The 13,468-nt window shown below is 39.6% G+C and overlaps 1 protein-coding gene across 1 annotated transcript; it reads left to right on the forward strand.

Annotated features, from left to right (window-relative positions):
* Window positions 1-1,181: 1,181 nt before the first annotated feature.
* Window positions 1,182-8,512, forward strand: LOC127587284 (granzyme K-like). The gene is made up of 5 exons (XM_052045581.1): window positions 1,182-1,238; window positions 3,799-3,958; window positions 5,360-5,507; window positions 7,291-7,566; window positions 8,247-8,512. Exons 1-5 carry the CDS (start codon window positions 1,229-1,231, stop codon window positions 8,427-8,429), a joined length of 777 nt encoding a protein of 258 aa, XP_051901541.1. The 5' UTR covers window positions 1,182-1,228; the 3' UTR covers window positions 8,430-8,512.
* Window positions 8,513-13,468: the final 4,956 nt, after the last annotated feature.

Raw genomic sequence — 13,468 nt, forward strand, 5'->3', positions numbered from 1 at the left:
TATTTGTAAGAATGGAGCCAGGTTAGTGGGATCCCACACAGCTAGAAAATGGAAGAAGGGAAGAGACTTACCGCGGCTCCTGTCACGTAGGATGTCAAAACTAAATCGTTCTAACAGAAAACAAGTTCAGTTCTCAGGGGCACAGTCAGATTCAATCCTAGGAAGACTGTTGGAATGATAACTCCAGGGATTTGGATCACAAATTGCTTTTCATCGCTAGCCTCAAACACATCTAGTGAATGCGTTGGCTTAACACTCCTACATCAGGCATAATTGTGGGTTATTTCCAATGTGTGGCCTGACTGTTGCAGGTCACCCTGAATATATTCTGTAGAATCAGGGCCAAGGTGGGAAGGATTGGTTGGACGTCTGAGTCATCAACACAGTCATTAAATTCTTCACTTCTCGCAGAATGAAAATTACCCCATTTCTTGAACCATGTGTTATCAGGCCATTTTCGCCTATTGTCTAGTTCCTGCCCTCAGTTCCATTCACTCAAAGTCCCAACTTGCAGCTAGCTGAGGTTGCAGAAAAATTCTAGACTTTCTCTCACAAGAGCATAGGAGACAGATTCACTACAATGTCACCCTGCAGGTTCTTCTCTAAATTGCAAATCATGATGTTCTTCAGAGCCTGTTGTCCTCTTCCATCTATGTTTCCTAGGTTGCAGGCTTAGAACATGCAGGCAAAGGAACCTTGGAGATTTGCTTTTGTGCATCTTGCAGAGAGCATTCCAAGGGGGAGTAATTTCCAGGATTCAGATCCAGAAAGGAAAAAGGAAACACTGATACGGGATGTTGTGTGATTTGGAGCAGAACCTATATGTTGGAATACCTAATGACTCACACGACTATTTATTTGCATCCTATTGTGAATGCAGACTGATTGATGCAATAAATGAGAAATTTCTGAAAATATAACTGACTATGCCACTTCAAACAACATGTAAAGTGACAGAACCCAAAATTTTAAACAAGTCTCCGTGAAATCTCTAATAATTGTAGTTTTCTGGTTTGCTTTGACCCTGTTGTGTGGCTTTCCATAAATGGAATAGATATACATTAGAAGGGTTCACAATGCTTGATCTTTGTAGAGGTGACATCAAAGTGAACAAACCACATCCTCTTGAGTTTAATATAAATCACTTGAAAATTTTACGTTGATCTCATGAGCAGCTACAATGAAATTATTGCAGCTCAGCCTGTTTGTTTTGATTGCCATCTCCTTAATGCCAGCCTGTAAGTAAATTAAGGAATAGTTAAACTTTATATTAAGATCTACTTTATTGCTATTTAATTGCTAATGTATATATTGAGCATTGTTTACAATAAGGAACCCTACATTTGCAGTGTCTGATGCATTAATATTTATCTTTCATATTTATGCCAATATTTATTTCCTTACATTTTTACTTCTCGTTTTGAGGGTACAACAAATTTTTTAACATAAGTAACAAACTTAAAAGAATTTTTTGAGAGAAATCTTAGAATACCTTAGAGTCAAATTTTCTTAGTGTCAAATTTTAATGAAAAAACTCACAGCTGATAGATGTATTCTACTTGCTAATATGCAACCTTGAAGTTTTATTTCCTTGAGGATTAATGAAAAAACTGGCAGCTGACAGGTGTAATTCTTATGGTATAATTCGAAATTTGGTGAAGGTGTTAAACAAGGAATATTGAATTTGCTGCCTGATTTACAGCTTTTCTGATTCTACTTTTCACTGAATGTCATCAGCATCTAATAAAATATTAGTCTGAAGCCCGAGCCTGGGAATAGAGACATGTTCTCCATTAGATTAAGTCTGTGGGAAGCGGACTTCAGGACAGGAAAGGTTCAGGCAGGAAAATGTTGGTATCTGGCTCCCTCCGCTGCCAAGGAGGACTACTAACCTTAAGATCATTTTCCCCAAACCATTCACCTTCACCACCATCACCATTCTTCCTCCATGCCATCTACATGACCACAGGGCTATGTCAGTGAGTAACCACTGACTGCCCCTTTACCTCTTCTCACAGCTGGCATTGAGGCTAAAGGGAGGTGCAGGTAGTAGCAAGCTGTAGGAATGGGAACCGTAATATGGAATAAGGAGAGGTGAGACTCGGCATCAGGCAGCTTCCACCCAAACACACAGCCAATATTCCCAGCCATTCTTCATCGGTGTATCATGACTTTGATTCTCATCCTGAAATGTAACTAACTGATGGTAACCCCTAGCTGTGAGAATAAAATATATTTCAATAATTTTGAAAGTACTTATTGTTTTGTGCACATTCACAGGACATGGGGATCCCCGACAGGACCAGCAGGTTTCTGCCCATGTTTAATTGTCCTTGAGAAAGGGATCATGAACTTCCCTCTTGAACTGCTGCTGTCAATGTGGTGAACTCTCCCACAGTGATCTGTCACGATAATGTGTGACTTGGAGGAAAATTGCAATGATGATGTTCTCAGCAGCCTGTTCTCCTCTTCCTTCTATGTTTCCTGGGTTGCAGGCTTAGAATATACAGGCAAAGGAACCTTGGAGATTTGCTTTTGTGTATCTTGTCAATGGAACTCCAAGTGGGAGTAATTTCCAGGATTCAAATCCAGGAAGGAAAAAGAAGCAGTGATATATTTCCAAGTCAGGATGTTGTGTGATTTAGAAAAGAACCTTCAGGCTTTCACAAAACTCTTACCCGTATCTTGCTTGGTGCTTGAGATTGTGACTTTCAGAAGTGCTGCTGATGGTTGTCATGGAGATTAAAAGCGATGTAATTTATAGATGCTACACACTGCAGGCCCAGTGAGGAGCATTATGTTTGGGATGCTGAATTAGGTACAAATCAAGTCTCTTTACCTGGTTCTTTGCACTTCTTGAGTGCTGGAATTTCAGTCTTCCAAACAAGTTGGGAGTAATCCATTGTACTCCTGACTTGTAGATTGTGGAAGGGCTTTGGGAATCGTGAGTTGAACCATTCACTACAGGATATCAGCCTATGACTCCTAATCTTGTAACCACAGTATTTATTTTTCCATCTCATTATGTTTCTGGTAATGTCACTGAAGTTCAAAGGGAGATGCTTGTACTCCCTCTTATTGGAGATGACCATTGTTTAGCTCTTATATGGTAAAATATTATTTGCCACTTGTCAGTCTAAGACTGAATACAGGCCATCCCCGTGTAACAAAAGGGTTCCATTTTTACAGATGTCCTTGTCAATTTTGTCCATAAGTCTGAAAATACACAAAAATGGTAACCACACCTCCTCAGTATTGTAATGAATAGAATCAAAAGCACATAAGACTGATAAGAAAGAAAACTTACTAAAATTGGAGAGAGAGAAGAAACTACTTTTGACATTCAAAGGACCAAATATATATACGTTCATTGCACTTTTGAATTTAATAACATTATGGGAGCTTGTTCTGTAAGTCGGGCATTCATAACCCACGGATGGCCTGTATTATCCAAGTCTAACCGAATGTGAGCACAGGCTGCTTCATTACCTAAGAAAATGGAACAGAACTGCACATTGCTTAATCATCAGTGGACATCTCCATTTGGTCAAATAATGCTTTATCATCAAGGTTATCAAATTTACTTAAACAATATTGGAATAATTTACTTATAGTACAGTTTACACAAGATTATATATTAACTTTACTCATTTGATTCACCTGTGCAATATCCACCTATAATAATTCTCTGATCGTTTATTATCTACCACCTGAATGCTGCCATTGTAATTGATGTTCGTAGCCCATCAATGAATAAAAATACAAATGGAAAATTTTTTCAAAACCTATATGTTGCAGATTATGGAGTGGAAATTATTGGAGGTCGTGAAGTTAAACGCCACTCAAAACCTTATATGGTATCCATCCAAATAGCGAAAAAAAATAAGTTATATGAACATCTTTGTGGAGGTGCTTTGATCAGAGAAAATTGGGTACTAACTGCAGCGCACTGTAAGAAGTAAGTTATGCCATGTACAAGTGAAATATTACTTTAATGATTGAGATATAAACCGCTGGTTCATGTTCCCGACCCAGATGAAGTGTTAATTTTAAGCAGTATGTCCATGCCATTCATGAAATGGAGATCTTTATTTCTCTGAAAAAGATCTGTTTCAATAACATAAGTGTAATCTAAGTAACTACCTTCCTTTGTCCTGGTCACCAAATAACAAAACAAATTTAACATTGGAATATAATGTTGGAAAATGTGAAATTGTTCACTTTGGCAGGAAAATTAAAAATAACCTGCAAAAAATCTCTGCCAGGGCCCCAACTATCTCCTCCCCTGCTACCCTTGGGATAAATTTCATCTGACCCTGGGAATTTATCAATTCTTATGCATCTCATAACATTTAATACCTCCTCCTTCTTAACACTGACCTGCTCCAAATTGTCCATTTACCCCTTCCTGAACTCATTATCTTCCATGTCCTTCTCCTTGGTGAATGCAGATGAGAAGTATTCATTTAGGACCTCATCCACATCCCCTTGGTCCACATAGATTACCCCTTTGGTTTCTGTGGGGGCCTACTCTTTCCCTGGCTATTCTCTTGCTCCTGATATACTTACAGAATGTCTTGGGATTCTCCTTAATCTTACTTGCCAAGGATATTTCATAACCTCTTTTTGCCCTCCTAGTTTCTTTCTTCAATTCTGTCCTATACACTCTATATTCCTCAAGAGACTCCCTCAATCACAGTTGCCTATATCTGCCATACGTGTCCATTAGTTTCCTGATCAAACCTTCAATATTCTTTGTCATCCAAGATTCCCTAATCTTGCCATCTTTGCCTTTCACTCTTATCAGAACATGCTGCCCCTGAACTCTTACTTACTCTCTTTTATAAAGATTCTACTTGTCTGCTGTCATTTTACCTGCAACCATTGAATCACAATCTAATTTCGCCAGGTCCTCTCTCATACTATTGAAATCAGCCTTCCCTCAATTCAAGATCTGAACCTGAGGACCAACCTTTTCCCCTTCCTCAACTACTTTGAAGCTTACAGAATTATCATCTCCATTCATAAAGTGATCCCCCACTGACACTTGCTGCCCTGTTTTATTTCCTAAGATAAGATCAAGGTAATAATTATCACATTCTGTATATCACAGAAGATTTAGTTACAATTATTTAAGGTCCATTCCTTTTGGAAGGTGGCTGATCAGCACTTTGGTGGTAACTTTCAGCAGGGAGAGAGAGTCCTATCTCTTCCTTGAGTACCAATCATTGTGTGGAATTTGTAAGTTTATGAACTGTTTAGCCTGCTGGATGTTTGATTTTTCTTTGCTTGATGAATGTCTAATAACTGTCCTTTTAAAATAGAATAAAGCATAATTAGCTCTCTTTTTGACTCACAGAGATCTAGGACGTAATCCTCAGGTGGTTCTCGGGGCACATTCCCTTTCACAGGATGAAAAGAGTCGACAAAAACTTCATATCAAAAGACAAATACCCCATCAGGATTTTAACGGTAAAACTCCAGAAAATGACATCATGCTACTGGAGGTATATATTTCCTTTCTCTCTTGTGGTGTAAAAGGTCCTTAATTTACTATTACAGCAATGTTTCATTTTACAGAAAAGTAACTGTTGCATACTTTCAATCTCCTGGATGAAAGTTCTTACAGTGGAAATTAATTATGGTGACACTAATAAGCTGCTTGACTCTGGAGCACACCACAGTTAAACCTGTCCTTGCCCTATAGCACATAAATAAATTTCAGCAAAGATCATTGGAGAATGATCAGTGACATTTTCCTTCACCACTTGAGACCTCAATAACTTGGCCACATTTCATACTTCCCAGTGACATCAACTGTCTCTATGCCAACCTATAATCATCTACCCACTGAACCCATGAGGGAATTGGCCGTTTTTGATTAGTGGAACCTAACATTTTGAATAAATAATTTGATAGGATAAAAGTCCCTGACGATAAACTCTGCAGAAACACTTTCTGATCTTCAAAAAGGATCAAGCAACATTCTAAATTATATACTTTTCCTCCTATCTCCACTGCACCCTCAATTACTTCAAAATAGATTTTTAAAATGTGTGAAATAACAATGTTATGAAACTTTTTGCTAATTTCTTTACCATTCAACCTCCAATGTCTTTATTTTTGATATTCAAACCACATTCATTCTTATACTGTATAATATGTTTGTAAAAAGCATCTAAAAGATACTGGGCAGGCACAGTAGTGTAGCGGTTAGCATAATGCTGTTACAGCACCAGGGACCTGGGTTCAATTCCAGCCGCTGTCTGTAAGGAGGTTGTATGTTCTCCCTGTGTCTGCGTGGGTTTCTTGCAGGTGCTCTGGTTTCCTCCCACATTCCAAAGATGTATGGGTTAGGAAGTTGTGGGCATGCTATGTTGGCACTGGAAGCGTGGCGACACTTGCGGGCTGCCCCCAGACACCCTCTGCAAAAGATGTATTTCACTGTGTGTTTCGATTTACATGTGACTATAAGGATATCTTATCTTATCTTAGGTGGTTGTCATTTCCTTTGTTCTAGCAATATCTTAGTATTTTTCAACTCAGATATCATATTTTAAAAATAAATCTGCCAAAGTCAAGCTTAATTTATCAATGTTTATATACAGATAAAGAAAGAGTGAGATTAGTTTCTTGTGTTAATGCTTCGTGACCATCATCAACACCTTAATTGCCATGACAAACTGTCAATTGCATAATTTAAATATAACGGGCATTGAATTTTATTGGCCACATTTACTTGATTCCCCATCTTTTTGGTCTTCTAAAATGAATTAGAAAACAGTTTATTCTGCAAACTACACAGCAAAGCCAAAGGAGCTCCAATGGTGGATTATAACATTTCACACATAAGTAGACTGCACAAGGCATAAAAGGATAAAAATATCACTTGTATAGATAAATCCCAATAGACAGGGCAGAAATTGCTGTCTATATGAAACCTGCATGTTCTTCCTCTGTCCACATGGATGACCTCTGAGTTCCCTGAGTTCCTCCCACATCCCAAAGATGTGTAGGTTGGTAGGTTAATTGACCTTACAAATTGCCCTTCACGTGTAGTTGAGTGATAGGATGAGGAAGAGGGGGTAGGTGTAGGGGGCAGGGGAGCTGATGAGTATGTGGGGAGGATAAATAGAATTAGTGTAAGATTAGAGTAAAAATGGGTGTTTGATAGTTGTCACAGACTTGGTGGCTGAAAGGCATGTTTTCCTGCTGTAACTCCCCGTGTTTAAAATACTCTCCACTGTTAGAAAAGCAAAAAATATGAATTCATTGTTATTTATACCACAGCTGGAGCGTGGCGCAAATCTCAACAAATACGTGAAAGTGCTCAGTCTTCCTAAAGGAAAGATCACCGATGTGAAACCTGGAACTTCCTGCACAGTGGCAGGATGGGGAAGAACAAGTACATGCTCAAAAAATGCATCTGACACACTTCAGGAGGTGAAGCTGAAAGTAATAGATCGCAAAAAATGCTCCGGCACTGAATATTACAATCGTAAACTTGTAGTAACCCCGGACATGATCTGTGCTGGTGACAGCAAAGGCAGAGGAGATGCATGTCAGGTGAGTGTGTTGTGTAGCCATGTTATCAATAAAATCAGTATAATGCTTTCAGATTGTATGTAAAAGCCCCAGTGGTTCACTGATGCCTTCTATAGATTGAAACATTCCTTCCTTCTTCACTCTGGCCTTTACCTGGCATCACTGTGGTTGAGTCTTACCTTCTTTCTGTATTGGTCACTGTGTTACATCAAGAAATACTTCAAGAAAGTGACCCAATATCACCACCCTCTCAGGAAGCCAAGAATATGCAATAAAGGCTGCCTTTACAGGTAATACCCACATGCCAAGAAAAAGTTGATAGGTAAATGCAGACATTGCTGGTTATAGAGGAACCATTCTCCATATGGCTCTTGCCTTTTCTAGAATCCCATATCCATGCCCTGAATCTAGATGACTTCCCATCATTGTAGTAACATAGCTCTCTAAGATTTGGATGCCAATAAACTCGACCTCTGTTAAAAGCTTTGGAATTCAACGCAGTTTTTTCTCACAATAGAAATGGAAGGAATATTTTAAACTTCCATTCCACTGAAAGGCCTTCCACTTACATCTGCTCCAGTACATCACCTCCTTAGACTGTGAATAAGCTTTGCGATTGATGTCAGACTAAAAGTTGGCACTATGTCATTTCAGCTAATTCTAGTTAGTTACTGTCACTTTTGATTTTTTTTCTCTTCCAGGGTGATTCAGGCGGCCCTTTGATATGCAAGAACAAGTATACTGGGATTGTGTCCTATGGAGAGGGATGCGCAGATCCCAAAAAGCCGGGGATTTACACTTTCATAACAGAGAAATACCTTGATTGGATTAAAAAAAGCATTGGTGTGGAAGCTTACAATATGACCGCTGAAGAGCTGTATTGAGTAATCAGCATCCTGCTTCATTCTGCTTTACTTACAATGATGCTCAATTAATTGGCTTGGAGGGCCAGCTTTCTTCTATCCATTTCTTCAGTGCATTGTATAACATTTTACCGCAAAGTGCAATAAAAGCTATAATTGTGAAATTCACTGTTCTCATTTCAGGGTTATGAGTTGTGAAAGTGAGCAGAACCATAAGTAAGAAACTTCTTAAACTTCATCAGCAGAGTAGACATGCAGCATTTATAAGCCTGGAGATGTAGAATCTAGGTCAAAATATCGAACAAACTTTGAACTGGAGGTTCAAAACTTCGAAATCAGAAGAGGGGGACACAAGAGACTGCAGATGCTGGAATCTGCAGCAAAAACAATCTACTGGAGGAACTCAACAGGTCAAACAGCATCTGTGGAGAAAAAGGAATTGTTGACATTTTGGGTCAAGACCCTGATTCAGGACTGAGGCAAGAGAAGATAGCCAGTATATGGAGGAGAGGGGCAGGGATCCATACACCCTTCTCTACTTGTCCCTATGAGGATCTGACCGAAAACTTCAAGAATTCCTTTCCCCCGACAGATGCTGCTCAACCCACTGAGTTCCTCCAGCAGATTGTTTGTTTTTAATCAGGTGGTGGGACTCGGGAGAGTATCATTGGGCATGCATAAGGTAGGCTGTGTTGCACAGAGCAGCTGTTAATGGAGCTAAATTTGAGAAATGAAAAGCAATATGCAGCCATTACTATACATGTAGGTTTAGCACAAGAACAAACAACCACAGATGAATCTCTAGTCCAGGATTTGTTTGGAACATTGAAAATGCTACAGATTTGCTTCTTAATGTTATTTATTTTCTTGCTCCATGAACATAACTCAAAAGCAAATTCATATTACCTGGCTGTTGATTATTTATGGAATGAAATTGCCACTCATTTCTTATCATCTCACAGTAGTAACAATCCCATCAGTGAAGGACCATGAGATTATTCTTTATTATTGCGGACACCTTTCAATCTGCCTAAAAATTTTAGCGCACCTTGTCTTCTATTCTTGCTGGGTGATTAATGTTAAAAATAAGTACTGTGAATCCAATGCTTGCTAGAGTTCATTTCTGCAGCCCTGCTCCTTGCAGTACAACCCTTCCCTACAGCCCCAATCTCCACCAAGAGGTTATTCTTCAGATTTAAGCTGAAGTTTAGAGTTAACATAACTAAACAGCTTGGCAAAGAGCATCATCGCAGATGAACCAGATCACATTCTCTCACAAATATCTCAAGGAACATAAAGAATAAGCTTAAACTCTTCAACTGCTTGAGGCTGTTGCACTATCACTTACATCAGAGCTGATTTGTATCTCAACACCTGGAAGCGCATACCACCAGGCTCAAGGCCAGCTTCTATCCTGCTGTTATAAGATTATGGAATGGTCCCCTTGTATGATAAGATGGACTCTTGACCTCACAATCTACCTCGTCATGGCCTTGCACCTTATTGTCTGCCTGCACTGCACTTTCTCTGTAGATGTTACACTTTATTCTGCACTTTGTTATTGTTTTCCTTTGTGTAATCTCAATACACTGATGTGATGAAATGAACTGTATGGATGGCATGCAAAACAACATTTTTCACTGTACCTCAGTGCATGTGACAATAATAAACCAATTTATCACTTTTGCTTCAAATCTCTGATACTGCTTGCCTTGCAAAAATCTATCATAACCAGCATGTTCATCATTGGGGTAACCAAAATTGGTCTTGTTTTTCATATTCCCATTTGCACTTCCTCTACATTCATCTCTGATTTCTTACTGGACTTATTGCAATCCAGTTTTATCCTGGTCCAATTTTCCATTTGTCGGGTAATCTCTCCTGTCTTTGACTCTGTCACAATCCTGTGTCTGTGCTCAAATATCCCCAACCCTTCCTATCCCAGTATCTGCCATTGCTTAACACCTGTTACATTACCAGTTCTTTTCAGTTCTAATGAAAGATTACTAACATAAGAATGTGATTGCACTGGAAAGTGTGCAGAGGATATTCACAAGGATGCTGCCTGGATTGGAGAGCTAGGAGAGGCTGGGCTTGTTTTCCCTGGAGCGAAGGAGGCTGAGGGATGACCTAATAGAGATTTCAGGAACAGCTTCTTCCCTTCCGCCATCAGATTCCTGTATGGTCCATGAACCCATGAACTCTACCTTGTTATTCCTCTTTCGCACTTTTTTTTTGGTAACCGAGAGTGACTGTGGAGAATCCTTCTCAAATTTCCCCTGGCTTCAGAAATTCATCTCCATTCAATATCTACTATTCAACAGCATGCAAACTGTACTTCTAACCAACAATTTTGTGGTGGAGTCTGCATCGTACTGAGGGGTCCTCTTTCGATTAAATTCCTGAATTCTAGGGTGATTCCCATTGGTTGGAAAAATAGCATATGTAACCCCACTATTTAAGAAGGGGGAGATCTCTTTTACGCAAGATAATCCCTGCCCTCTAGGGTACATAGAGGCCTTGTATTGTACCAGGACTTCTTTGAACTAATCACTTGTGGTTTCATATTAAGAGTTTGCTGCACTGAATTTCTGCCTCATCTCTTTAAAGTCAGCCTTACTAAATATATAACATTGGTTTGTGAATCATCTTTCCGTTGCTAACCCTAATGTTGATTCAAATTTGTACAAATCTTTGCTAGTGAGGCAACATCTAGAATTGTCCACTTGGACTGGAAAATTTTATTATTTAAGAGGTTTGGCAGAGAGGAAACAAGAAATCTTAGACATATGAATTTATCTCTAGGTAGAGATGTCTAACTACTTGTCTTTAACCTTGTTTAACTGCAGTCTGTAGTGGAGTTGTTGGTTAGAAGTACGGTTTGCATGCTATCGAATAGCAGATAATGAATGGAGATGAATTTCTGAAGGCAGGGGAAATTTGAAAAGGATCCTCCACAGCCGCTCTCGGTTGACAGAATCCAAAGAACTGCCCACCTACTTAGAGGTGACACAGTTGCTGGCTAGTACAGCTGCTGCCTCACAGCTCCTGAGACCTGGGTTCCATCCTGGCTTCCTGTGCTGTCTGTGTGGAGTTTGTACATTCTCCCTGTGACTGTATTGGTTTCCTCCGGGTGCTCCAGTTTCCTTACATATCCCAAAGACATAAGGGTTAGCAGTTTAATTGGCCATTAACTTGTCCCTATTGTATGGGTGAGTTGCAGAATCTGGAGGGATTAATGGGAATGTGAGGAAAATAATATAGGATTCATGTAAGTGCATGGTTAATGCTTAGTGTGCTCTCATTGGGCCAAAGAGCTTGTTTTGTGCTGTATCACTCTATGACCCTCTGGCCCTAAATTTCTGCCTTTAATGCTCAAGTTGTTCAGTTTCTCCCAGGGTATTTGAAAATTAAAGATGCCTTCTATGATTCTATGATCTGCTTCCTGTATTTTATCACTACCATCAGAAAGTTTCCAAACAATTCTCACTAAAGTTACGGTTCTTGTTCTGTTCTGTAATTCTATTGAGTTTCTACTCTGTGATCATCCGTACTGATATTCTACTTTATAATAATGTCATGGTGTCAGTTACCATTATTGCTGCACCTCTTTCCCAGTTTCCATGATCATTCAAAATACCTCCTGACCTGGAATACTTAATGTTTTAAGATATCTTTATTGTACATCAAAACACACAGCAAAATGCATCTTTTGCGTAGAGTGCTCTGAGGGCAGCCCGCAAGTGTCGCCACGCTTCCGACACTAACATAGCATGCCCACAACTTCCTAAGCCGTACGTCTTTGGAATGTGGGAGGAAACCAGAGCACCCAGAGGAAACCCACGCAGTCACAGGGAGAACATACAAGCTCCTTACAGACAGTGGCCGGAATTGAACCCAGGTCACTGGCGCTGTAAAGCATTATGCTAACTGCTACACTACTGTGTCTATGTGAGTCTCAGGTCAGCTCTTGGTGATGTCACTACATTAAACCCTTCGAACTTAATTTAAAATATGGGTATCTAATTCATTTGTTTTATTCAATTTCTTCCACTTGACTGTAATACTCCTATGTGAGCACAGGCCCTCGTCTGCCTTCCTGAAACAAATATTTTCCAAGAGGTTACACAGCATTGCCTCAGTCACCATTGAGTAGCTACATAACTGATGGTTATTTAGCTGCATTCATACTGATACCAACAACATAGTCTGCAAGAAAGATGGTTCAAAGTAGGAAGGTGTACGGGCTAGTTCGAGGAGAAAGGAGAGATTATAGAAGATTATGAATGGATGATCTGAAGCATAGAAATAGCAGATCTATGATGTCTGATCAACACTTGTTAATCAATGAGAATCAAGGACAGGAGAAAGAGCTTTGGTATGTTTACCTGGACAAAGCGTATTTAAGAAATACATATCTTAGCTGTTTTAAACAAGAATGTCCCAGTCTTAATGCCAGATTTGTGTTGAGTTAACAAATCTCACCTAGACCAACATGCATGTTACAACAAGTATCAATAATACTTTGGGGTGATGAAGGAACATTTTCGATTGCCGATAACCATCCAGTAATTCTTGGTAAAAGTTTGGATTACATCTGCAAACAGAATAAAGTTCAGTTGAATAACCCATCGTCAAGACCCATGCATAAATAGGGCCCAAGGGTGACTGTAGACAAGGACACCAGAGTCCTGAAACAGACATTCCAAACTCTGTCATGAGAGAAATCACAAGGTGGTAAGAGAAAAAGATTCAAGAATGAAATCAAAGTTCCTTGACAAAATGCAACATTCTTACTGACTCAAAGAAGCTCTGCCCCATGATCATTCCAGGTGGAGATGGGCATTCAAGATGGCATTAAGAACCTTGAGTCAATTCATCAGGAGCACATTGAAGCCCTACATAAGTCAGAAGGAGTGAACCAACTCATAAACTACCCACGGTAGTGTAGCAGTTAGCGTAACACCTTACAGCGCCAGCAACCCGGGTTCAATTCCGGCTGCTGTCTGTAAGGAGTTTGTACGTTCTCCCCGTGTCTGTGTGGGCTTCCTCTGGGTGCT

Source organism: Pristis pectinata, chromosome 2, assembly GCF_009764475.1.
Source record: "Pristis pectinata isolate sPriPec2 chromosome 2, sPriPec2.1.pri, whole genome shotgun sequence".
Lineage (NCBI taxonomy): Eukaryota > Metazoa > Chordata > Chondrichthyes > Rhinopristiformes > Pristidae > Pristis > Pristis pectinata.